The 24,703-nt window shown below is 31.6% G+C and overlaps 3 protein-coding genes across 4 annotated transcripts; all 3 read right to left on the reverse strand.

Moving 5' to 3' along the window:
* Positions 1-1,855: 1,855 nt before the first annotated feature.
* On the reverse strand, positions 1,856-6,715 carry LOC105628059 (electron transporter, putative (Protein of unknown function, DUF547)). 2 transcript variants are annotated; one of them, XM_089725984.1, is made up of 11 exons: positions 6,608-6,715; positions 6,387-6,500; positions 6,248-6,298; positions 5,272-5,391; positions 4,418-4,873; positions 3,580-4,025; positions 3,179-3,278; positions 3,007-3,066; positions 2,811-2,894; positions 2,600-2,719; positions 1,856-2,388 (listed from the first exon to the last, which is right to left on the reverse strand). In XM_089725984.1, exons 2-11 carry the CDS (start codon positions 6,438-6,440, stop codon positions 2,071-2,073), a joined length of 1,809 nt encoding a protein of 602 aa, XP_089582110.1. In that variant the 5' UTR covers positions 6,441-6,500; positions 6,608-6,715; the 3' UTR covers positions 1,856-2,070. The 2 variants fall into 2 exon arrangements, with proteins under 2 accessions (XP_089582110.1, XP_020532512.1); XM_020676853.3 differs by having other exon boundaries at positions 3,586-4,025; positions 6,387-6,708.
* A 1,054-nt stretch (positions 6,716-7,769) lies between these two features.
* Positions 7,770-15,807, reverse strand: LOC105628058 (OVARIAN TUMOR DOMAIN-containing deubiquitinating enzyme 12). Its single transcript, XM_012209374.4, has 11 exons — positions 15,617-15,807; positions 14,278-14,716; positions 13,994-14,166; positions 13,287-13,360; positions 13,027-13,081; positions 10,617-10,691; positions 10,448-10,521; positions 10,313-10,361; positions 9,398-9,482; positions 8,570-8,626; positions 7,770-8,232 (listed from the first exon to the last, which is right to left on the reverse strand). The coding sequence occupies exons 2-11, from the start codon at positions 14,603-14,605 to the stop codon at positions 8,147-8,149; spliced, it is 1,056 nt and encodes a 351-aa protein (XP_012064764.1). The 5' UTR covers positions 14,606-14,716; positions 15,617-15,807; the 3' UTR covers positions 7,770-8,146.
* A 5,076-nt stretch (positions 15,808-20,883) lies between these two features.
* On the reverse strand, positions 20,884-22,737 carry LOC149498854 (uncharacterized). The gene is made up of 5 exons (XM_089718629.1): positions 22,644-22,737; positions 22,351-22,544; positions 21,712-22,287; positions 21,442-21,636; positions 20,884-21,225 (listed from the first exon to the last, which is right to left on the reverse strand). The coding sequence occupies exons 1-5, from the start codon at positions 22,735-22,737 to the stop codon at positions 20,884-20,886; spliced, it is 1,401 nt and encodes a 466-aa protein (XP_089574755.1).
* Positions 22,738-24,703: the final 1,966 nt, after the last annotated feature.

Below are 24,703 nucleotides of genomic sequence, written 5' to 3' on the forward strand. Positions count from 1 at the left end.
TTAATTAATTAATCAATTAATGGTAACTTATTTTGTGGGCGGACGTGAGAAGGAATATAGAAAGGTAGATTTGAATGGGGAGTTTGAGGTCCGTTACGCATGACATGTGATGCGTGTGTTTGTGGGCACCTGATGATTCATCACTTTCACTGGGCAATCACTTCCTTGTTTGGATTGTATAGTTTTGTCTTTGTTCGCCGCCGTCCAAATCAGTGACGGCGTTAACAACTGTTTCTCTCTCTCTGTCTCTGCATCACAATTCACAACTGCAATTGGAATTTGGAATTTTTACATTTTTGTCCCTCTTCCTTCAATTCTCTTTTTCATTTCATTTTTGTTCATCTTACATTTTTGAATTTAGCGTTAAAAATTTTTCATTTCATTTTTGTCCATCTTACATTTTTTAATTTACCGTTAACAAATTATTTTATTTTTAATCATTTTAAAAAATTTCAGGAATTAAATTAACTAAAAATGTCAAATATGATATTTTTAATCTCGTTAAACAAGTGCAAAAGCTAAATTAGTTCTTATTTCCATAAAAATTATGTTTCAATCATTAAATATCGAGTTTGCTAGTTATTATTATAATTTTAAACTATTTTATTTTTATTTTTGATTTATTAAAACTCAATAATCATCTTTAATGATTGGACATAATTTTATACTACTTTCATTGCTAAACATTTATCGCATTTAATAAAGGATCGTGTTTTAAAATATTTATTATATTTATGATTTTAATGAGTAATAAATTTTTTTCTAAATTTACCCTTTATATATGTCAATAGTTTAGTATTTAAATATATTAAATTAAAGATAATATAATTAATTTATTTAATAATTTATTATAATTTAAATAAATTTAATTATTTTCTTACACAACGTTAAAATTTGACGTGTGATAAGTAATTGGAACGGACTAGTGCATGAATAATACAAAGCTACATAAATTATTTTGGGCCCTAAACAGAAGATATAGAAGTCCCATGATACAGCAAAGCTATCAATTTTAGTATTCACAAATCATCAATCTGTCAAATCTAAAATCAAATTGACAATGACAAATTGTATTAATCAATCAAATTAATAAATTTCCTGTCAACTCAGTCAATTTATAACTCAATTGGTACGGACAAGTTGCTTTCAGACAGCTGAATATGATGTAGGAACAAACCAAAACTATGTGGAATCAAATTATATTTCACATGCATTGCTTGTAACTGGATATTGTCATCAGTTCATGTAGTCTGCTTCTGCAATTTATCTTTTTAATTTTTTAAAAGGTTAATCAAAATTTTAGTATCGTTTTTTATTAGAAATGAGAGACTTTAACCTAAAAGACTCAGCCCCCAGGAGGACAAATAACATTCCCCATATCAGCATCTAGCAATTCTCCAACTCGAGGAGAAGAGAATCTATAATCCTCAAGCCTCGGGGTTTCATAATTGCATCTTTGGTAATTATTTACTTTCTGAATTTTTTTATTTTAATTTTTAAAGGAAATCTTAACAATGAATATTTAGTTTGAAAATTTGGAATAACGTTAAATTTGCACATTAAACTTTTAGGTGATATACAATTTATCTAAAATTGAATTTTGGATTGATTTTAATAGAAATTTTCAATTTTGGTCATGGATCGTGAGATAAATAATAAAAAATACTAATGATTGTAGTTTTTCTTTTTATACTTGCACGAGATATCTAGATCCGTGTCTATTTTAACAGTCTACAAACCTTATTAATTTCCGCTCGTCTTTGGAGACAAATAATAAAAAATAGCAATGGTTGTTTTTTAATTGAATAATTTTTTTAATGAAATATAATTGAGTGGCTGCAAATTAATGAGAGGATTCAACAAAAATAACAATTCCTTTATAGTCACTCACAAAATATATTTACATTGAAATAGACATAGAAATTTGGAAAAAGAATACAGGAAAAAGAGTTAAAATGTTGGAGAAAATTTATTAGTTGAAACAATATGATTCTTTTCTCGTTTCCCTCTCCTTATTCAATATGAAAAAAGAAATAACTTTAGAAATGAATTAATTAGGTCAGGAAAAGTCTATATAGCCAAAAGATACTGAAACTCAAAGTCATAAGGTATCTTCTCAACAGAAATGGCCGTAATTTTACCACTGGTGCTGTTATGGCTTCTGAAACAATCCACTATTGACTTCCTCAAAGACCCAGAAGTTGGCAATTGGTGGCAAACCCATTCTACTAATGAGTTTGTGTCTATGGCAAAATCAAACATGTTGTTAAGCAAAAGTTCTGGAAATGCAATTCTTTTTGTACTTGTCACCATTATTGCAGCTTGTAAATACTCTAATTTGGATTTCTCCAGTTCAGCTATAATACCATCTGCTGTGTATACTCTCACCTGCACAATTCAAATCCATTAACTTTTCCTGAGAATTAATCATTGAAACTTCTCAGAGGATTTTCATTGAAACTTCTGCCAGGATTTTCATTGAAACTTGTGCTGACTTTGGGTTTAGTTTCACTCGGTTTTGGTAAGTTTTTTCCCTTGTTGTTGTTAATTTCTAATAGAACTGATTTGATTGCTGACAAAAAAAAAATAGAAAACTTACAGCAGGAGAAGAACGGGTTCCGCAGCAAAGAGCGAAGGTGAGATTAGGATCCATAGATTCGAGTCCATAAAGTTTGCGAACAGTGGCTTCTTTATCATCTTTTTCATTCTTTGTTTGAATCTATACAGTAAGTTAATGGTGTCAGTTGAATAAAAATACATGCTTGTAGTAGTTTACAACATTAACAGGTAATTAATAATTATTAAATCACCTTGTTGGAAGATGTTGGCTTCCTCAGAATGTATTGCTCTATTGCCTGAGCATTTATTGTGTTTCCACCAATATCTAGAGTTGCCTGAAATAAAGCAATTCATATATATATATATATAGGTTAAAATATTGTAATTGTTGAAATTTCTCCTTAGCATTTTTAAGATCGTCCATTTTTTCAAAAGTTTGAGATGCACCTTGTTCATTAATGTCAACAGTTTTTCTGTAGAAGAAGGCACTCCATATTGGAGAAATCCCTGAAATATGTTACAATATATGTGAGATTATAAGTAGCACATCAGGATTAGCCAATATTATCTCTATGGCATATAACAAAAGAAAAATAAGAATAAAATTTTCAAAATATACATGCATGATACAAGCATTGTACATGTTGATCCAGAAAGCTAGTTTCTGTTGGTATGTCAAGAATCTCAAGTCCACAGTCTGCAGATTGTCCATTAAGACCCTGCACTCCACAAAAATCTTTTGTTAGTGCTTTAATTATGTCACTGAAATTAAATTAGCTGTGAAATTATTGGATATTTCCTTATAATTATTAAATGATGTTCAGCTCAAGTACTCATAGAGCCTTACCAATCTTTTATATACTTATATATAATATTTATTTTAGGATACTCAAGCCTCAAGTCGAGCCAAAAATTTTTAGGCTCGTTGAGTTTCGAGCTGAGTTTCAAACCTGACAGATTCATGCTCGGACTTGGCGCATTCAATTAATATGTGTTAAGTGTGCAATTTTTGAAAGATACCTTAACCTTCTTAGCAAAGGAATAGAACTGGAACTTGAAATGCATTTTGGGTCCATGGAGCTTGATGTGAAAATAACCAAGTTCTTGTAAGGACCAATATCTCTTGGAATTGACTCTTCCACATTGAAAATGCCATATGGGTCTTGTTGTCTTGATTCCTTTTGTAATAAAAGGTTTGTCTTGGAGTTCGAGGTGGTGTCTGTCCTGAAACTTCTTGAAATTAAAGAATTCTGCAAAGATCTAGAAATTGGGCCTGACTTTTCTAACTCCATAGCTCTTGATGTTCTTAGCAACCTAATATATATGAAGTTCAAACACTTGATTATGTTTTCTGATAGTTTGTTGGGCTGACATTGCTGAATGTTGCTGCTCTCTTCTGATAGAATTGCATTAGATAGTGATTTTGGTAAGTGGTCCAATGAGAATTCCACATGTCGCTCCCTTTGCTAAAGCCCAAGAAACCAAAAATATATATAATAATTTAGAATCACTAAATGGTTTACCATAAAGATAAATGAAAATGGAAGTGTAAATAATAATATAATGCTTAAATTTGACCGGCGATTTTTTTTGTAGCGCTCTGAATTTTGTAGGAGACCTATTATAACCTTGAAGTTTCATATTTTAATAATAAATATGTCTCTCGACCAAAATAAAATGTGAAAGTGCAAGATAATGATTAAATTCCAATAAAATTATTTCATTTTGGCGATAGACATAATTAATATTGAAATATGAAAATACAGGATTATAATTGAACTCCTCAAAATTTAAGGGATCACAAAGATAATCCAACAAAATTCCGAGTCAAAATTAATAGGAAAAATTTGAGGCGTACCTTAGGTGATGGATGTCGAGGGTCTCGCAAAGGAGAAGGAGACTTGAGCAATCCACTTTTTCTTGGCACTCTATCTTGAAATTTGGATTCCTCGTAGAAATTATTTTCTTTCTGGTCAGGAAATATTCTTGAGCTTCCCATCTTCTCATTGAAAGTGAAGTCATTAAGATTATAATCACCTTTAATTGCTTTACTTATGAAATGCAATGCCTTGGTCTCAAATGCCATTTTCTCTTGATGAACACCAACACCACCGCTATGTAAAGGGCTAGGCATCCATAAATGACTTTGAAAGTTGCTTATATAATTACTTCCAGCTTGCTGCCATTGTTGTGGTTTTGTCTCTTTAGTAATTTCTTGTTCACGTTTTAACCCTAATTGAAGTTGGCTGATTTGGGATTCTAATCGAATTATTTCACTTTCAACCATGGCTAATTCTGCTAAAAGCTCCTTTGCCTGTATATATAAACACAAATTTTTCAGTAACAACAGTCTTTGAACATATATATAGTTTTTTTTTCTTTTTCAAATCGAAATTTATACTGAGTTACATTCGAAAATAATAATAAAAAAGAACGTAGAACTTATAATTAAATAGGTTGTGGAACTAGTACAAATCAATATGTATAGGTGATTCTAATATATTCATTCACTCAGTTATAACTTATAAGATATATCATATTTAAAACAAAAATTTAGACGGAAATTATAAGTAAAAAAAAAAAAAACAATATACTCATATTTTTTTTCCTCTTTTTTTTTATAAAAAAATGTTAAAATTTAAAAGGTTTTATTTTCAACAATTTTGTGCTTTTTGCACATGAATAAAATGAGGAAGAGGAGAAAGATAATACCTTGGGAGGAAGGAAGTTAGGGATAGAGATCCCAGAGTTATGGTTACTCTTATTTTGCAAATGCTCCAAAATTTCATGGACCTTCTCTTCTTGTTTCAACATTTTCTGAAGGGCGGATACCTATTTTTATATATTTATATATAGGGCATGAAATATGTTAGAAATATAAACTATTTTTAGCTATAGAGTGAGTTTTTCTAACAAAAAAAAAAAAAAAAAAAAAAAAAGCTACAGAATTGAAATCGTTAAATTCCCTATTGTTAACCTGTTAATTAACCCTAGTTCAATCAGTTCATACAAAAATTTTCTTTACACGTAAAAATAAAACTAATTGACAACTAAAAATATATATTAAAAAAAAAAAAATTTAAGTCGTGCATTATGTGAGATAATCTGTTGTAACTTAGGCATGGTTGTCTGCGTGGCAATGGGCCCTAAAAATTTGAAAAAAGAATGTTATAATAAATTATATAGCTCACAATCAATTATAAATAATGTTTTAGTTTAATCGATGACAATTCTGATAAAAAAAACAAAATAGATATATTTTTTAATATATATATAAATATATTTAATTAGCTTGATATATAAAAGTACGTGTCATGATAGACAAGAAATTTCCTATATAATATATTTCATCCTTCTCTTTCTAGTTTGGCCACGTCTACTCTTCTGTTTTCACAAAATAAAACTAAAATTTATTACAGTTCTTGGGAATTAAAACCTAGACCTTTGCTAATTTTATGAATATCTTTTAATTATTTGCTTCCCTTAATGTAAATGATTGGCTTCACCTGGTTATCTATTTTTTTTTTTTTTGTTATATCTGAAATTGAAAAAAAAAAAAGGAAAAAAAGAATGTTACAGAATTTGAATCTCTATAACCACTGATTGGCTAGTAGTTGGATGGTATGATTCTCATTTATTTCTACGTACAATTTCTGGAAAACAATCAAACAGTATTGCAAATTCATACCTCTCTTTCAAGTGCCTCTCTCTTTTGCTGCTCACTGATCCTCTTTCTTCTCTGTACTTGCAAAAAATCCCATATTTTACGGTCAAAAGAGAGAACAGGAAAAAGAAGAAAGCTATAAAACAGAAAACGAACTGCTTACAATATCCAGAGGCACATTAAGATTGGCAGGTGAGTCGCCCTTATAACTAGCCATGAACAAATATAATAACACTTGTATATAGCTAAATCCTACTGTATCTCCAACCTCTTACGCCTTCAAGCAGGCATTAAAAGAACAAAAGAAACAATAATGAGCAACAATTAGCGTTGGTGATGGTCTTTTTTTAAAAGAAAAAAAAAAAAAACTCAAATTTGGCTTACAACGAAAGAAAAGAATTGGGTTGTTCTTGAAATTTGATTTGAGCAAGAAAAAAAATGTACATTAATGGCTATGCTTTTTAGGGATTTGAAACAGGAAGAGAGGAGATGAGAAGGAGCTTTCAAGGGTACTGAGGTTAGTTGAGGTAAGTCTTGAGTAACTATCTGAAAAATGTAGAAAGAGTAGCAACTCAGTTAGTGGGACTTTCTTGGTTTTGCTTTGGCGTAGCTTGCAATTGTGGGTTAGTTGTTATACCTTCTTTAACTAATAAATACTTTTTTTTTAAGGCTTTATGTGGCATTTGAAGAAGAAAGTTTAATAAATGATGTATCAGTTATATCGATCAACCTTCTTTAATTGCTTGTCTTTCAATCAAATTTATTATGAGATTGAATTTTCTACTCTATTGTACAATAATATATACTCCTTCCGTCTGAAATATATAATTTCAATTTTTCTTTTTTCATACAGTTTAGAATAGTTAGTTAAATTAGTTTAACCGCAATTATTTTTTTCCATATATATCCTGAGAGATTCTAAATATTGTTTATTATTGATTTATTGAGACTTTTATAAAATAGGATGAATAGTTAGTAATTATTTTTAAAGTATTTTAGAAATTCATAGTCACTGAACAGAAACTAACAAATAGATTTTATAGAGTAATGGAATTATATTTGAAGGTCTAATAGTATAATTTTCAAAATCAAATTATTACAAATGTATTTGAGAAAAATTCGATCGGGACAAGTATTGCAATAGGAGTGTTAACAACGTGGAAAATGTATACTAGGTACAACATAGAGTGATTGGTCAAATATAATTTCAATTATTTAGGGATAATTATATTGGTGTCTGAATTTCGTTAGTTTTTAATTTTAATTTTGGTGTCGTAATTGTATTATTTTTTATTAATTAAGTACCTAAATAGACAAATTTTTTCGATTAATATATTTGATCGAAATTTTTTACCAAAAAAAAAAAAAAAAAAAAAAAAACTCAATAAATTAGATCACAAGTAAGGATCCATTCATTTCATTATTGTTTCTTAAAATTTTTTATTGTCTTAAAATTTCTAGTTCTTAGAATGAAATCTAAAAGGTTCCCTAAAATATTTTTTCTATTCCAAATCACAATCAACAAAATTAAAGGGATCCTGCAATCTATCTGTACAATCAACATTTAATAAACACAACCGAGGAAAATTACAAAATTCTGAAGAAATTTCCCATTGGGAATCAACTAATTTCTTCAGTAAATATAGATATGCTTCCAGCAAGCATGCGACCGCAAAAACTAGCATGCGCAATATAAGAACATTCAGAAAGGAGAGCAAGAAAAGAGTGTATCAACATCAGTAACAGTCGAAAGGAAAAGGAAAGTTTAACATTTAACAACATATAATTTTGATCTAGAAATAATGTGGATTAGAGCTGCATCAATGTGTTCCTGAATCTGCTGTTAAATCTGGCAGAAAATAGGAATGGGAAAGTTGCTGCTACTTCCAAAAGCCAATAATGAACTAAACTTTGTTGTTACAGTCATTGGTATTCATCTAGTGAGTCCAAATGCTTGTTCCGAAACATCCGCCATTTTTTCTTTTTCTTGGTCTCACATACTGGCCAATCTGGATTATTGACAGCATACCATGACTCAAAAATAGTTTTGTTGAGAAAATCACATTTAAGAAAATTCAAAGCAACAAACCATATCCAACTAGAAAATCATAATGCTAATCAAGAAAAAAAAAATCATAGATTTGGCCCCATGAAATCAAGTTTCATCAAATTCAAGTAGTTGAATTGTGGCTTAACCCTAAACCTTTGTGAGAATATAGAACAACAAAGACATTTTATAGTAGTAATGCTATGAGAAGTTGAACCGGTGCAAACTGTACCATCCTGAACCTCTCCATGAAAAAAAAAAAAGAGCGGTGAACATTTGATTGTAGAAGAAAATCTTACCTCCTTGTGGAAATATTGAGTTGTAGTGCACCTCCGCCCAGAAGCTCAAAAGAATTACTGCACAGAAGATAAATCAATAAAATTCATCATAATTTTCTAAAGGAAGCTGGCATAGGAACTAAGAGAGATGTCATTTTGATATTCTTTTGCATCTGACTTTCAAGGAAGCAACATTTTTTAGCTTTGCCAGTGACAAAGGGACAATATTAAACTTGCATGCCTTGTGACAACTAACAACCATAAGAAGTAGACAAGAGACCAACTTTTTCTGCAAATCTAGCTCAAGACGAGGGAAAAGACGACTCAAACTAGAGCAGCATGCCAATTAAAAGAATTTCTTTATTGACCTTTCAGTTTTGAGCTAAAACAGAACTTTACCATACATCAAATCTTCAAGAGACAAGCTGGCCTATATACTTGCAGACTTTTTTACAAGTCAAAGAAGTAGCTCAATTCTTTAGGAGGCAAATAAGAGCATAATCAATATGCAAGAACATCAATCAAAATTATGTGTTTTCTACTTTAGCATTTTATATTATGAATATATCCTAAAAAGTCCTATCACTGCAAAAAGCATAACCACAGTTGCTACTACCAGCTTTTTCCAAATTTGCGTACTTTTATCAGTTGACATACCATGAGAAGGGTTCTTACGTGCACACATGTTCTAGGAATTCAAAAGCACTGATGCTTGAAGGATGATAGAAAATAAAACATGATGTTATCAGAATGCCTGAAACTATAGTTGCTTCAGAATTATTTGTAACAGTACAGAAAGATTCACTCCAGAAATTCTTTCCAGATAAACCTTATTAAGATAGAATGTACCTCTTTTTGATTGTTGAACATTTGGAAGAATCTCAATATAGCAAGTATCCTTGAAAGATGTTATGACAATTATTTTGACCCCATACTGCAATAAATTGCTAGAAAAATTAGGAAGAGAAATGGCCATAATCAAGCATGCAAGTCTTTTATGGAGGTCTAAGCACTGGAGAACCTTCAGAGGTTCTAAAATTTGATTGCAACACACTTGTGAAAATATTTTTGTAATATTCTTCACCTATGATGACTGTATCTCTGACCACTAATTTCATAGTAAATTTTTTTTTGAAAAGGGAACAGAAATACAAACTATATATATTTGTTAAGAGGCAAAATACATGGTGGTGTTTATGTAGCCATTCTTAATTAATAAAGAGAGGTAATACAATATCGGATGTTAAACATCATCATTTAAAATTATACTATTATTCCATTGCAAAACATTCTTTGCAACACTAATTCAGAGTTTTAATCAGGTGCTCCCATCCAATGGATGATACCCACATCGCATTTTACCAACGCATGCTGCTCATACTTTAAGCAGAAATGTTCAGAAACATTGATTTAAACAACTTTAGCTACTTTTTTATGTGCATTATATTCTTCACTAGCAATTGACAGTAATGTGAAAAATGGGAAGGTCGCCGAATCAGAGCATGCCTCCAAAATTCAAGATTGCACGTGATGTCTGAGGCTCCAATGCCAATGACTTAAACTTTTGTCTATTAGTAATGTAAAAGGCCCAGTAGAAGAGTAAAGAAAAGTGGCAAACAATTTCAGCAACTGGAATTCTGACATTAGAGAAGTAATATGTTGCAAGCTATGGAACCTGTAAGAACAACTAAAGAATGACACCATATAACAATTTATAATCACAGGAAAGGGAAGAGTCTCATGCATGGACCTCTAAAAACATACCGAATCTGCAGCAGCCTGTAAAGTGACATGATCACCCCATTCACCACTCCTATTTTCATCCAAATTATGGTAAAAGCAAGGTCAAATTTCATCCAAAGAAAATGATCAAGTCAACAAAAAGGAGAAGAATAATACTTGGACATCTTCTCCAAATAGTCTCCATAGGCCATGGGAACATAACCCTCATACGTCTCAGGATAAGATTTAAGCTGATGATCCATAACAACATAAGAAGTCCACAACAGTTACATTGGTAAATTTAATCAAACAAGCAGTTGCTTTTGAGGTAATAAGAATCGCTAACCTGATTTACAACTTCTTGTCTCACAAATTCATGGTGTTCAGGAGTCAGATAAAATTGATCTGACAAAGCACGAAACTGTAAACATCATTAAAATATTAGCAAGACATTATGTCAAAAATACATGCTCTCATGGAACATTTTTTGGTCTCAATAGTTTCATAACAGCACTTAGCATGAATTGATAGCATTTACCTTCTAGACTAGCATCTCAAGGAAACAGAAATATATCATCAGTACATCCACACAAATAAACATCAAAGCATCAGTAAACTTTTCAAGTGACGAATTTATAATTTGATTTACAGCCACAGTAATTCAGGACCATATAAAGTGTAACAGAAAAAGAGACCATTTATTTAAAGCATAATCTGGATTCGTAATTTCACAAGTGAAAGCAACAAATAAGGCATAAACAAGTTTAAATGTCTCATGACATATGACATTATCTGTGAAATAAGCTGCATGCAAATGGTATCCAGTTACAAATTATTAGAAATATGTTGTTTTAGGATGGATAAAGATTTTTGCTCAAACTCTTTGAATGGAGTTCCATACATCCTTTAGTTGATTAGATTCATGAATCGAAATAAAATTAATGAATGCGAATGATAAGTTTTTTGGTTTGGATTTCAAATGAAATCCTTTTACACATATTTCACATCCACCATCATATTATTGTTTTTTTCCAATGTACATTATGAATTTACTTCTATTTCGTCATTCTAATCAATTCAAATAAATTCATATAAAAGTCTTCCATTCAAAATCAACAACCATGAATATTTTTCCCAATCTAACATTCTATAGATCTTTCCAGCCAATCAAGTAAAAGAAACAAAGATACCATACAATGTACTCCCTCCTTCCCCAAAAGATAGTCCACTTTCTATTTTCACATAAATTAAGAAAGTAGCAAGTATTATAGTTAAAGGACAATTTTATTCATATAGCTTTCCTATTAACCATCTTAAATAACACATGAGCAATTATTATATTAGAATAATAAGTAAGAATTAATGAGGATTATTGAAAAAAAGATAAAATTTAATAAGAGCATAATAGACAATTTAAGGATTAATTATAACGCAAAAAAGGAAAGTGCATTATATTTTGGACAAACCAAAAAAAGAAAGATGGATCTTTTTGGGACGGAGGGAGTACATGATATGATACCATGCCAGAAAAATAGCACAATAAAAGAGTAGCTATTCAGGTGACATAACCAGGTAGACTAGATCATTGTAAGATCATATACCATGTGCAAAAATAAATTAATAGAGATGCCAACTAAAAAGTATATCATGTCTAACAAAAATAGTTGCAAGTATCTGCTGCTAATAATTTCTCTTCCTAGTCTTGTGACAGTAAATTACTAAATAACACTTACTCCAAGCTAAAATATAAATCGCCGAGCAGCATCACAGAACTAGTAAAGATGCAATTTAACTGTTTCCAAGCCTGATAATTATTTGATAAATGTATGATTTTATATTCATATTTCCAATAGAATCTGGTTTGATGTTACGGGTTCGGCCACACACATATATGCAAGTCTAGCAGCAAAACACATTACAGATAGTAATATATTTATAGTACAGCCAGTTAGAATGGGATATCATTGGGTGATATAACAAAAGTATGATGACGCCAACCAAGGGTGCATAGTTACAGGGGACAAGACTATATCCAGATTAACCTAAATCCAAGTTTGCCTCTCGGGACCATGCAGTCTTGATTTACAATTATACAAGAACATCACACTTTGTTTCCAATACAATTACAGCACTGGATTTATACATCATACCAAAACAAATATTGAAAGGATGACTAGAGGAAGTTGATATATTGGTAGTGAACTGATCACTTGAGAAAGAAAATTGGGATAGGATGAAAAAAAAAAGGACAAATTGTTAGTTTTGAGGAAGAAGCCATCAAGCAAGTATTTGGTAAACCAGCAATATGCAGAACTGGAGAGAAACCTAACCATGGAAACGCCTTCTCTGCAAAAGTAGGGGGATGGTTGCACACATCACCTCTCCCCAAAGCCCACATATGTGGAGTGCTTTGAGCACTGGTTACCCTTTTTTATGGAGAAAAGCCTAATCTCATACAGTATTAGTGGCCCATTTTAAGAAACGATAATGAAAATAATTTTAAAAATCACAGCCATGTGGACAGAGAAAAAGTCAACAGATCTCAAACATCTTCACTAGGTATTTTTCTCAACTACTGACTAATGCTTCTTTAAGCAGACTCTTCAGCAAAAGCAGCATCAAGGTTGCATATCATAGACAACCTCTCCCGGACCCCCAACCCTGACAAAGCTGGGAGCATCATGTACTAGGTACACCCTTATTTAATGCTACAAGAATATGGAATCCATATATATGCTCTAAGGTGAAAGGCTAACCTGACAATTACCATCTCCTTGAACTTTACGCTCAACTAAATCATATACCTGCAATCTGACGAGGAAAAAGCATTTCAACAATCATGTAACTCCCATAGGTAAAGGGGAAGGTGTCCTCACTATATATCTTACCAATTAACCAAAAAACAATAACCAGGGCAATCGCAAGATAGAAGATCATGAAAATGGAAAAAAATAAGATTGACGAGGGAAAGTAAGCTCCAGACAAAATTCTGCATCCAAAAGTCAACAAAGACTACCTGTCCAATAGCCTTTGGTGATCTACCGTTGCTTCATCAACAGAGGGTATTTCTCCATTAATTCTAGGCACATGCTGCACAATGCCAAATATTGAGGTAACAAATTACATTCCACCATTTGGATGTCATAATTAAGAAGCCAATGCATGCATATATTGGACCAATTCACAAGAAGTGTGTGCAATTTCTAAATTCTTAGTGTGCAATTCATTTGTTAGTTTTTACTGTAATCATTCATTTACTGATTGAAACTAACTCTAAAGAAGCTCCAGACGAACAAAAATTGAATTTACTAAAGGCATCAAACCTTTGGAAAATACACCATTGGGTCAAGTATCAACATTTAACATAGTGATGGTCAAATCAAAAGCAGGGAGATGACCACAGGAAAAGGTCATAAAACCAACAAGCATAAAGCACCTTTAACAAAATTATAGAAGGCAAGAATTTTCAATCAACTTGAAGTACAGGTTGAAAAGAAAAGGAGTTCATATGACATGTGATCAGAAAACAAGGATCCAATAATTTCAACAAGTATAATGAAAGCATCACGCAATCTAGGACAGCTGGGTGGCTTTACTTTTTCTAGAATCTAAACTTAGCAAAATTATTGGAAGGCAGCATTGGGATAAAAGTCCATTGCAAAAATGAGAGAATCATTCATAAGACAGGGACCAATAATGGCTTTACTTTGATGCTGCACTTACAGGAATGGGGGCCATTTCATTCAACCATTTTCCCACTTCATCTTCAAAAGCATATTCCTCTGCTAACTCCAGTGAGTATGACCAATCTTCTGTGGGATAAGAATTTTCTTGAGGACTAGAGCATGAACTAGAAGGCTCCACATCATCTGCCCCTTCCTGACCACCCTCTTGCCCTATATGTTACAGATAATATAAGCATAATGGAGTGAAGCAAAAGCAATAGAACCTCGCCACTCCCCAAACTAAATAAATAATCAGATTTGTGCCTTAATTCTAGAATTTACCAGAACCATAATTCTCTACAGATTGACTATGCCAGTCCGGTTGGAAAGAAGAAACTTGCAAATGTTCATCTCCTTCATGTGGAGACTCAGGTACTTCTGCAACCGAAAGTTGTGATAATTCTTCTTGAAGAGCTTGTGCGATAAGCTCATCATGGTCTACATTGCAACATGCTGGATCATAATAGCCATCCTTGAAATGCTGCTCAGCATAATAATCAATATCGTCTTGTATAGCAGCATCACAATACACATAATTTGAATAAGGGTTGCTTTCAAACAACTGGAGACCCCACCGAACAACATCCGGATCTTGTTCGTGTGTAATCATTTGGATTTTATATATTTTCTTAACACAGATTGAAATCACAGAAATAAATAATGATCAACCCTTAGCCATTATTTATATGAAATTGCAAGAAATGGTTTTCACAGCTTCCACCTGAAACAAAGATCACAAAAAAATTTTTTGCCTTAAAGGGATTGAGAAACTTGCTTCAATATGCATGAACAATGCAAACAAAACCAAAATTTATAAGTAATTTTTTTCAAATTGCATTAAACCCAGATATCAAATCCCAAATAAAAGAAAAAGATCAAATTCAAAACTAACTCCTCTAGATCACATAGAGCCAACGAACTTAAGATATATAATCATCGTAGATCTTACCCATAACCACACAAAAACACTTGCCACTCCGCAACTAGAAAATTTACGTTAATGAAGGGAAAGATAAGTCAACATCTGCAACGATCAAACTAATACTTCACCAGTTCAAAACCTAGAAAAAGAATACTTAAAAATGAAAGTCAGCGAACTAAGTTTAATCGATAAAACTAATAAAAATAGAGAATCAAATGATATACGCATTTAGGCATTTTGATGATTAAACTGACCACACAAGTTCAGTGTACTAGAACATTTTCGAACTCAGGTACTAAATTGCTCTACTTTTTCTTGCGTTTTCTAGTAACCAAACAGACTGTACACTTCAATAAGTAAAATCATCAAAAATTAAAAATAAATAATAAACACCTGGTAACTAATAAAAAAATACTTCAGATCATCGGATTTTACTCGTATGCATATATCAACCAAAAATTTAAAAATAATGAAGAAAGAAGAAAAAATCGCAAAATTGCAGAACTGAATATTTCACTTTCAGCTTCGAATACTTTTTTATTATTTTTTTTTTTTTTGGAAGAAAATTGATATTGTAAAAAATAAATATGTATTTAAGAGCTGATTAAATTAGTGAAAGGTTTATAGATAGAAAGCGTCGTCAAGACGCCACAGAAAGAGAAGACGACGTGAACAGTACTCATTTGTTCACTGACTTACAATGGAGGTAGTGCGTGGTGACTGTGACGGACGTCACGATGCTAATGGTACTGTGAAGGTGGTGGTGGTGGTGGTGGTGGTGATTATGTTTGGGGCGTTTGTTTCAGAGACTGAGCTGACAGTGAGAGAGACTGAGACTGAGAGCTGGAAGAGGAAACAAGAGACGTCAATTGACGGCGAAGGGTCTGAGATTTGGCTCGTTATCTCTCTCAGTTTCACTTTCTTACGGTCACTCCGCTACGGTGAGTTCCATTTTTCCCTTTTTTTTTTTTACCAATCTTTTTTTTACTATAAATATAGCATTTATTTTTATTTATTTAACCCAAATAGACAGAAATAATATTATGAATTATATCAAATATATTGTGTTAGAAACTAACATTAATTCCATGATTAAACCTCGAGCCAGATTAAGCGGTCCTGGTAATGAGGTCCTGATACCGATAGTTTGCACAATAAAAAACTAACATTAACTAGTTATTTAAATAAAGAAAAAAAATATAATAAATGAAAGAAAAAAAATTAAATATTATTAAAAATCTGTGAAATTTTCAAGTTTTTGTTACCAAACCATTAGTTAAATTTGTATTTAATTTATTTAGAGATCGTTTGTTCTGTCTTATTAATAATTTATTAGACTTTAAGCTTATTTGGTCAGACAATGATAAAATAAATTTGTTTTTATATGCTACAAACTGAATTTTTTTGAATGAAAAAAAAAATTTAGAGTTGATATATTAAGTTGTAAAATTTATTAGATAAAAAGAATTGCACTTTACAATTATTAAGCCTTCGACTTTTAATATTAATTTTGAATCATTTAATTTAATAAAATATTAATTTATATTAAAACATTCAAAATTTCGTCTGCACAACGAGCTCGTAAATTCTAATTTATTAATGTGATATGATTAAGCATATTCTTAAGGATTAGAGCAAATTAGAATTAAGTAAACAAATTCAACTTAACACAAATACATACAAATCGTTAAACAAAATTTTTGAACAACAATACTTGGTAATTTTGGATTTGGGTTTAGCTCATAATATCATGATGTGTCATTACAGCAAATCAATAAGGTTGATGGCAGAATATAATAAGAGTTTCGATTATAAATTGTATGACAGAAATAAATAAAAAAAAAAAGTTATTTTGATGATTTGTCCATTAAGAAAGACATTTTTCAGAAATTTTGTGATTCATTGTGCATTTATGGATAAAAATAAATAATTAATACAATTTATTATTTTATTTATATAAAGCTTATTTAGTTTTAATTTTAATACTAGAGAAATTTTCCCGCGCAATGCTGCAGGTAAATATATATACATGAAGACAAAATATATGTCACTCACTTGAAATTTTAGGGTGTATAGGATTTTTTAAGAAGTCAAGGGACATATTTATATATTTAGCGAAAAACAAAAAAACCCGACTAAACTGCCATTATAAACTATATACCATAAGAAAAGAAAAAGAACAACTTTAATATTATCCATCCATCTATCTATAATCTATAATCTATCTATTTATCTATCTTTATATAAAAGTGAAAATAACGGGGAATAATAAAAATTACCGATATTGTCTTTGTAAAATTTAAGATATTATAAAATAATCTTAGTCTTAGCCAATTAAAAAATTTTAACCTAAAAATATATATAATGTTTCTATAATTTGATTGGATGTTTTTTTACCTTTAATTAATAAATAAATATATACAAATAATTAAGCATTTTAAATATTTAAATTTTTACTGTTATTATCTTATTATGTTTAATTATATTCTATTTCATTATATTATTATGTAGATTATTAATAATAATTTAATAATTTATTATTATTATTATAGTTTATAATTTAGCTTCAATGTTATTATTTTAAATAATATATGTAATTATGAGGCATTTGAAAATTTTTATATATATTTTTTAATTTATTTGAAAAGAATATATCTAGATGATTCAAATTTTTATTTTAAAAGGATATAATTAAATTTCTTTAGTTACAAATTGCACTCTAATTTGATTGGCCAAAAAGTAAGATAAAAAATTATTATTTTTAAACATCTCAAATTTTATTACTTATACTGGTATCTATATAATTCAAATCCTATTTCTTTTTAAAGAATATAATTTTATTAATAATTTTTTAAATGATTTCATGATTTTAATCAGCTAAAAAAATAAAAATTTATTATTATTAATATATATTTAATTTGATTTATTAGATTGATTCTTTACTCTATTGTTAAAGTATATTTATTTACTATAAAAGATTATAATGAAAAGTTATTAATAAAACATGTAAAGTTATTATAAACTTATAATAGAAGTTATATAATGATTTTTACAAATCAATTTGATTTTTCTTTAAAAAAGAAAATAAAAGCAATTAGCGTATAATAAAAACTATATGAATCAGCACGTTGACATATGACAAAAAAATATATTTATTGTATCTATATAGTGTAATGTATTTTAACGATTCAATCTAAATAAAAATTTATACTTAATATTATATAAATAAAAAATTAAACGAGTATAAAGAATGAGTAAATAACGAGTATAGTCAACATGCAAGGCACGTCATAAAAAATACTAATATATATAAAAGTACAAATGAGGGAGAACTACGTCATAAAAAAGACTAATATATATAAAAGTACAATTGAGGGAGAACTTTGAATTCCTAAAATGTCTCTGCTAAGTTTATGAATCAACAAAAATATCATTATTAATCTTATTCTAATTATGATTTCAATTTATTATTTTTATTATATTAATATTATAAATTTAATCTCATTCTAATTAGGAATTTGTCTCATCATACCACTATATATATATATATATTTAATTTTAATTGTTTTTGACTATAAAGAATTTTTACATCAAGCCTTTACTAATTTGAAATTATTGAGTTTGCAATCATGTATTCTTCTTGCTGTCAAGTATAACCTTTAACTCTCTATCTATTTACCAATTAATATAATAGTTTTTATAATATGGATTTATATGCTAACTGTAATTATTTAATAATTGTGAATAATTACAAGCTTACAAGCGTTTTCTCCTAAATAGTATTATTATGAAATAATTTAAAGAGATAGACCCTCTAATTAGAAAAAGTTTAATTTTATTTATCAATTAAAATTATATAATTATTTGTAAATAGATTGATTATATTAGTTTCCTTAATCATATTATTTTTATTAATTAACAAATCTTGTTTCATTATTTCCGTTGCTAAGAGCTGATGAAGGTTCCACAAGCGTGTTATCAACGGAATTTTTTTCCGTTTCTGTAGTTATAGCCTAAATTAATTTTTGGGAAAATTATTATTTAATCCCTCAGGTTTTACATAATTATCTAACTAATCTCGAGGTTTGCGTTAATATATAACTAGTCCCTCAGGTTTAACTCCGTCTAATTAAAAGGTCCTTCCGTCCGAAAAGTTAGTTTTTTTCCATTAAAATCAGTTCAAAACAAAGGCAGACATTTTATAATGACGAAGAATGCCCTTACTGAACTGTGCATGAAAATAAAGGAGGTTTGACCAAATTTCATTCTCACAAAACGCAAAGAAAGGAAGAAAGGGAAAAAAAAGCTCATCTCCATTTCATTTACAGGTAACAAGCAATAGCCTACAAGTCTTCTTCAAGCGCAGCCGATGGAGCATGGGAAGGAAGGTATGTGAATATGCATTGCAAGTGTGGGAAAAAAGCAGGCATTAGGATCTCAGAGACACAAAAAAACAAAAATCGATTGTATTATTACTGTATTGAAAATGCATGCGGGTCTTTTCTTGATTGGTGTAAAGCTATAGATTCATCAGATCGATCTCAAGGAAGCGAATTCGAAGTGAGGCAAAGAAGTGTCGCTACTGACTTGTTTGAATTTATGGAAGAGATGTTGTACATGAAGAGGGAGATGATGAAAATGTACAGTGAGATTGTGACCATTGGAGGAAAAAGGGAGTGCTTGGAGTCGAAGATTGGCAGCTTGGAGAAGTTGATTTTCATATGCTTGATGGCTATCATGATGCTTTTCACTTTACTTGTAATGTTGCTGTTCAAGGGTAACAGAGGATTGTGAATAATATATATTTTTTTTTTATGTATTTAGGGTAGTTTGGTTAGTTTTTTGTAGTTTATGTTGTTTTTGTAGTTGGCTGTGTTAATGTGGTGGGTTAGTTGTTGAATGTTAGTAGCTCAGCTGGGCACAGTCAATTTGAAGATGACTTGAACGTAATATACTTTCTGCAATAAAATGTATACTTTTTGTTTAAGTATAGCAACTGCAAAGCAAAAATATTTATTCAAACTTGGCTCCCATGCAGAAGAGTGGTTACAAATAGTGCCATTATCATTAGTCAAATGTTTCCAATTCACAAAAGAGAAAAACAACATATTTACATAATGTGCATCACAAAAACCCTACTCAAATCAAACTTGGTCCATACTTGCGTGTTTGCTGTCAAGAAAAAGACAGACACAATGGAAAAAAAAAAGTTACACATTTGTTCCTGTGCTTGCTAGAAAATCAAAAGATTCCTTGTTCTCCCTAACTGTGCAATCTGTTGTCAGCAGCAGCACCTGTTCACACAAAATGCACATAGCAGGATATCCATACTGCAAGATGTGAAGCCCAAAATACCATCTGCAACACCTCAACAACCCAAAAGAACATCCGCATCATATTAGTCTACAAAAAACCATCTTCAACACTTGAACCAAAAAACCAAATCTGCAACATATTTAACACAGAACAAAATATATATATTCAAGACATAGGATGTCCTCTCCCTCTCAAACCAGAAGCTCCTCTCCCTCTCAAACCAGAAGCACCTCTCCCTCTCAAAGTAGAAGCACCTCTGTCTCTTGTTGCAGTAACACCTCTCCCTGTTGTTGCAATAACACCTCTTCCCATAGTAGCAGCAGCACCTCTTTCCACAATAGCAGCAGATCCAGATGAATTTTTTCCTCCTCTTTGCACAAGTTGTTTGTTCCTCTAATAAAACAAATGGTACGTATTAAGTATTCACATACTATAAAACATCATAGTAATTATTGAGATTGCAAAAGTGAATCTGACCTGAGATATGGCTGGTGGGGCTTGCTCGCATTTTCTCTTATTATGGCCTAGTTGCTTGCATGTCACACACCTAACTGTGCAAGATCTTTTAGCTGTGCTTGGATGAGCTTCTTCCTCTTGAAGTATTCTCCTTTCTTTTGGTCTGCCAGGCTTCCTTTTAACGTTTGGAGGCTTTAGGAATGGAAAGTCAGTTGTGGTGGGATGTTGTAATTTGGAATTGGATGAATGACTCCTTTATAGGCCTTTTCATACTTCTCTACTGTGAAATACTCGTGACAAAAGTCTTCAAGATTGAGTCTCATGTATCCAAGTGCAATGCAAGCATGTTTACATGGAAGACCTGAAATGTCCCAATAATTGCAGGTGCATGTCCTTTTCCCAATGTCAACAGCAAAAGCCACAGGCCCCTCTCTCACCTCAAACTCATTATTGTTACTCGGTAGTATCTTGCATTGTCTAGATTCTTTTATCAATCTGTTCAATGCACTCTTGCATTTTGGAGTTACTCTCCCTTCCTAAGCAGTAGCCATTGCAAACCTTTTATGAAGCATAACCATAAATTTCTGCCTAATAGAGTCTATTAGCTCAACAATTGGTTTGTTCCTCAAGTTTCCAAGCCAGCTGTTGAAACTCTCTGTCATGTTATTTGTCACATCAACGCTTTTAGCTGCTGGATGAAAGGCATGTCTACTTCAATGTGAAATAGGAATATCCAGTAACCATTTTATAGCCCTTCCCTCATTCTTAGCCTCAACATTCTTCATATGCTGCTTAAATGCATAACTATGGCTAGACTTAGCTGCCATCCAAAATTCCTTCCTCAACATCACCCCTGGAAAGCACTTCTTGAAGTTCATTAACAAATGTTGACAATAATATCTGTGGATTGAACCTTCAAACTGTGTCCTCACAGCCTCAAGCAATCCCTATGTTCAAAAAGAATTCAACATCATTAGCTAAATAGTTGAAAGTGAAATATAAAATACTTTGGAGGAAGTTACCTTTTGTCTGTCTGAAATGAATGTCCATGGCTTTGAATCACATCCCGGTCCAATGCATTGTCTAAGACAGTCAAGGAAGAAGGTGCATGTTGCAGTGCATTCATTTTGAACAATTACAAAAGCTAGTGGGAACACCCCCTTATTCCCATCTAGTGTAACAGCACTCAGTAAACATCCTCCAAAAGGGCCCTTCAGGAAGCATCCATCCAATCCAATGAGAGGCCTACATCCCTCCAAAAATCCCACTTTCATTACTTCAAAACATATGAAAATGGAGCTAAAGACAAGTGGCTCATCCAAGTTGTTCCTTGGCATTGATTCAAATTTTATAAAAGTTCCAGGGTTTGACATTTGAACTTGTGCAATGTATTCATGCAACTTATTATAGCTCTCAACGTGTGAACCTGCAACTTGCTCTCTAGCAGCTGTCCTTGCCCTATGAAGCTGCCAATATTCAGTCTCAATGCCCCATTTTGCCTTTAACTCAGCTTGCATTAAAGCACAGCTCATTCCTGGATCAGCAGCCAATTGAGAATCCAGTTTCTTCTTCACCCACTTTGTTGTTGCATTGGGATTCTAATTGTTTAATGACCTCGTGCATGTATGCTCAGGTTGTAGGGTTTTTACTACAAAACTCACTAAGTCTGGAGCCACACTAGCATGGAACCTAAATGTGCAGCCCTCCCCCTTACATTTTGCTGTCACTCTTCTACTATCATTCTTGATCATCCTCAGTATGAACCCTCCCCTAACAGCATAATCCCTTAAAGCTTCCCTACAACTATCAACACTTAAGAATGCATGCCCAACTCTGAATTCAATATCACCTTCAACTGGTGTTTCAAATATATTGTCATATATTTTCTTTCAAGGATCTCGTGTTTTCTTTTTAGGTCTTCTCCTTCTTGGTGCATCAACCTCCATGTCACTACTTTCAGCTGACTGTTCCTTGTCAGTATCAACATCACTGGGACCATCATCAACATCATCATTGAAGTCAACTTCCTCTTCTGGATCTGATTCCATTCCCTCAGGTGTTTCAGATTCACTACTCTCATCTTCAGTATCAGAAAAGACATAGTCATCATCTGTGGACTGGCTATCAACAACAGTTTCTGTTTCTCCCCCCTCTCACTCCAATGGTTGTTGTTGTTGTACCCTATCTCTAAAGCTGTAAGAGGCTCCAACTGCAATTGCTCTTTTCCCCTTCCTATTGTCCCTATTCACATTGGCCTCATGAACATTTGCCCTGCCTCTACATCGCCCTCTCCCCCTCCCTTTTCCCCTGCCTAACTGGTTTACATAGCCTGAATACTCAGTGTTGTCAGCCAGCACAATATCCCACATCTGTGATCCTATCAACATTTCTGCCCCCTTCCCCTTACCACTACCTGTACCCTCTGTATTTTCAATCCCAGCACCTACATTTTCTTGCTCAATAATGGTCACATCTCCAACATCCCCACTTATCTCAGTTTGTGACCTAATATTACTTTCTGCCTCCCCAACACCATTGCCTGGAACTTCCCTATTAGGCTGCAAATTTTCATTATGTAAACTCATATTATTTGCCAGCTGACTGTGGAACACATTTGGCATAACAACACTTGGTTCACCTTGCCTCCTAACCAAATTCAGTTCAATATAATCAGTGTCCTTGAATCTTTCAAACATTAGAGTAACGTCTGCATCATTCTCTATTCTATAATTTTCAGAACATGTAATATCCACATTCCCATCTTTTATCTTGTGAACTTTGCATACGTTTTGTAAGAGGATAATGTAACTCATTCTGTCAGGTTGTGCATCATACAAATACACTGTATCCCCTTCATATATGACCCCAGTGGTGCAACTTTCAGGCAAAGCCATCAAATTCAAGTTTTCCTACATTGTAATTTAACACATGTGTTACAAAAAAGGCATTATCGTCTGCAAAAACCCTCAATACATTATCATTACACACAAAACAACTCATAACGATGCTTAAGCATTTCAATATACCAAAAATCATCATCATAAACATCCTCAATGATATTGATTTTCAATTTTTTTTTTCAAGCAAAAAATGAAGTGGGTCTGAGTATGTGGTATTTACCTCAAAACGAAGCTTTAAGACTGTGATTCCACGCAAACGAAGCACTACATGCTACGACCGCTCATTTCAGTTCGTCAATAAACATCATTTTCTACAAAAATTCTTCAACACCTCCATTGGAGATGAAGACGTTTTTTGCGTGAGAGAGTTGGGAGAATAGCAGTCTGACCTTTCATTTCCCTCGCTTGGAAGGTCATACCGGTCCACGTCAGCGAGGAAGGGGTGTTTAAGTCTTTTAGTCTTCAATTAACGGAAAAATAATCAACTTTTCGGACGGAAGGACCTTTTAATTAGACGGAGTTAAACCTGAGGGACTAGTTATATATTAGCGCAAACCTCGGGATTAGTTGGATAATTATGTAAAACCTAAGGGACTAAATAATAATTTTCCCTTAATTTTTTCTTCGGTTGCTGAGAGTTGGTTCTACAAATAGGTTAGTAACGGAATTTTTATCCGTTGCAAATTTATAACCAAAATACAACACCTATTTTCAGTTCCTTTTCTCTTTTCTTCCTCCCTTTTATTTTATATTTTATTAATAAAAAAAATTTATTTGGATTGTAAAATTAATATTGATCAAGATAATCTTTATTTTTTATTTTTTTAGTTTAAAGTATTTCGATGAAAGTGAAATAACCATGAGAATTTCAATATTTAAATTATAATATAATAAATCATAATTTTTTTTGCATGTATAGAAATTTCAAATTATATATATATATATATATATATATATATATATATATATATATATATATATATATATAAAAGTGTGAATAAGAGGGAAAGTTGAGTTTCTAAAATGCTCTTGTAGACTTTTAATTTAATTGGTTAATTGAATAATAATTTAGTCTTATTCTAATTAGAAAACTCTTAATTTTATTAGTATTTTA

Source organism: Jatropha curcas, chromosome 1, assembly GCF_041381405.1.
Source record: "Jatropha curcas cultivar XTBG-Jc1 chromosome 1, XTBG_Jcur_1.0, whole genome shotgun sequence".
NCBI classification, from domain to species: Eukaryota; Viridiplantae; Streptophyta; class Magnoliopsida; order Malpighiales; family Euphorbiaceae; genus Jatropha; species Jatropha curcas.

Bases quoted from the DNA above. Each gene is read 5' to 3' on its own strand.
- LOC105628059 (XM_089725984.1), bottom strand. From the start codon at position 6,440: ATGGCTAGTTATAAGGGCGACTCACCTGCCAATCTTAATGTGCCTCTG. The intron at 6,299-6,386 runs GTAAGCAGTTCG...TTGCAAGTACAG, and splicing joins TTAATGTGCCTCTGGATATT to AGAAGAAAGAGGATCAGTGA. The intron at 2,895-3,006 runs GTGCATCTCAAA...GCTTTATTTCAG, and splicing joins TGTTGACATTAATGAACAAG to GCAACTCTAGATATTGGTGG.
- LOC149498854 (XM_089718629.1), bottom strand. From the start codon at position 22,737: ATGGAATCAGATCCAGAAGAGGAAGTTGACTTCAATGATGATGTTGAT. The intron at 22,545-22,643 runs GTAGTGACATGG...TTGAAACACCAG, and splicing joins CAAGGAACAGTCAGCTGAAA to TTGAAGGTGATATTGAATTC. The intron at 22,288-22,350 runs GTGAGTTTTGTA...TTAAACAATTAG, and splicing joins CTAGTGTGGCTCCAGACTTA to AATCCCAATGCAACAACAAA.
- LOC105628058 (XM_012209374.4), bottom strand. From the start codon at position 14,605: ATGATTACACACGAACAAGATCCGGATGTTGTTCGGTGGGGTCTCCAG. The intron at 8,627-9,397 runs GTACATTCTATC...TCTTCTGTGCAG, and splicing joins TGTTCAACAATCAAAAAGAG to TAATTCTTTTGAGCTTCTGG. The intron at 8,233-8,569 runs GTAAGATTTTCT...TCAATAATCCAG, and splicing joins CTCAATATTTCCACAAGGAG to ATTGGCCAGTATGTGAGACC.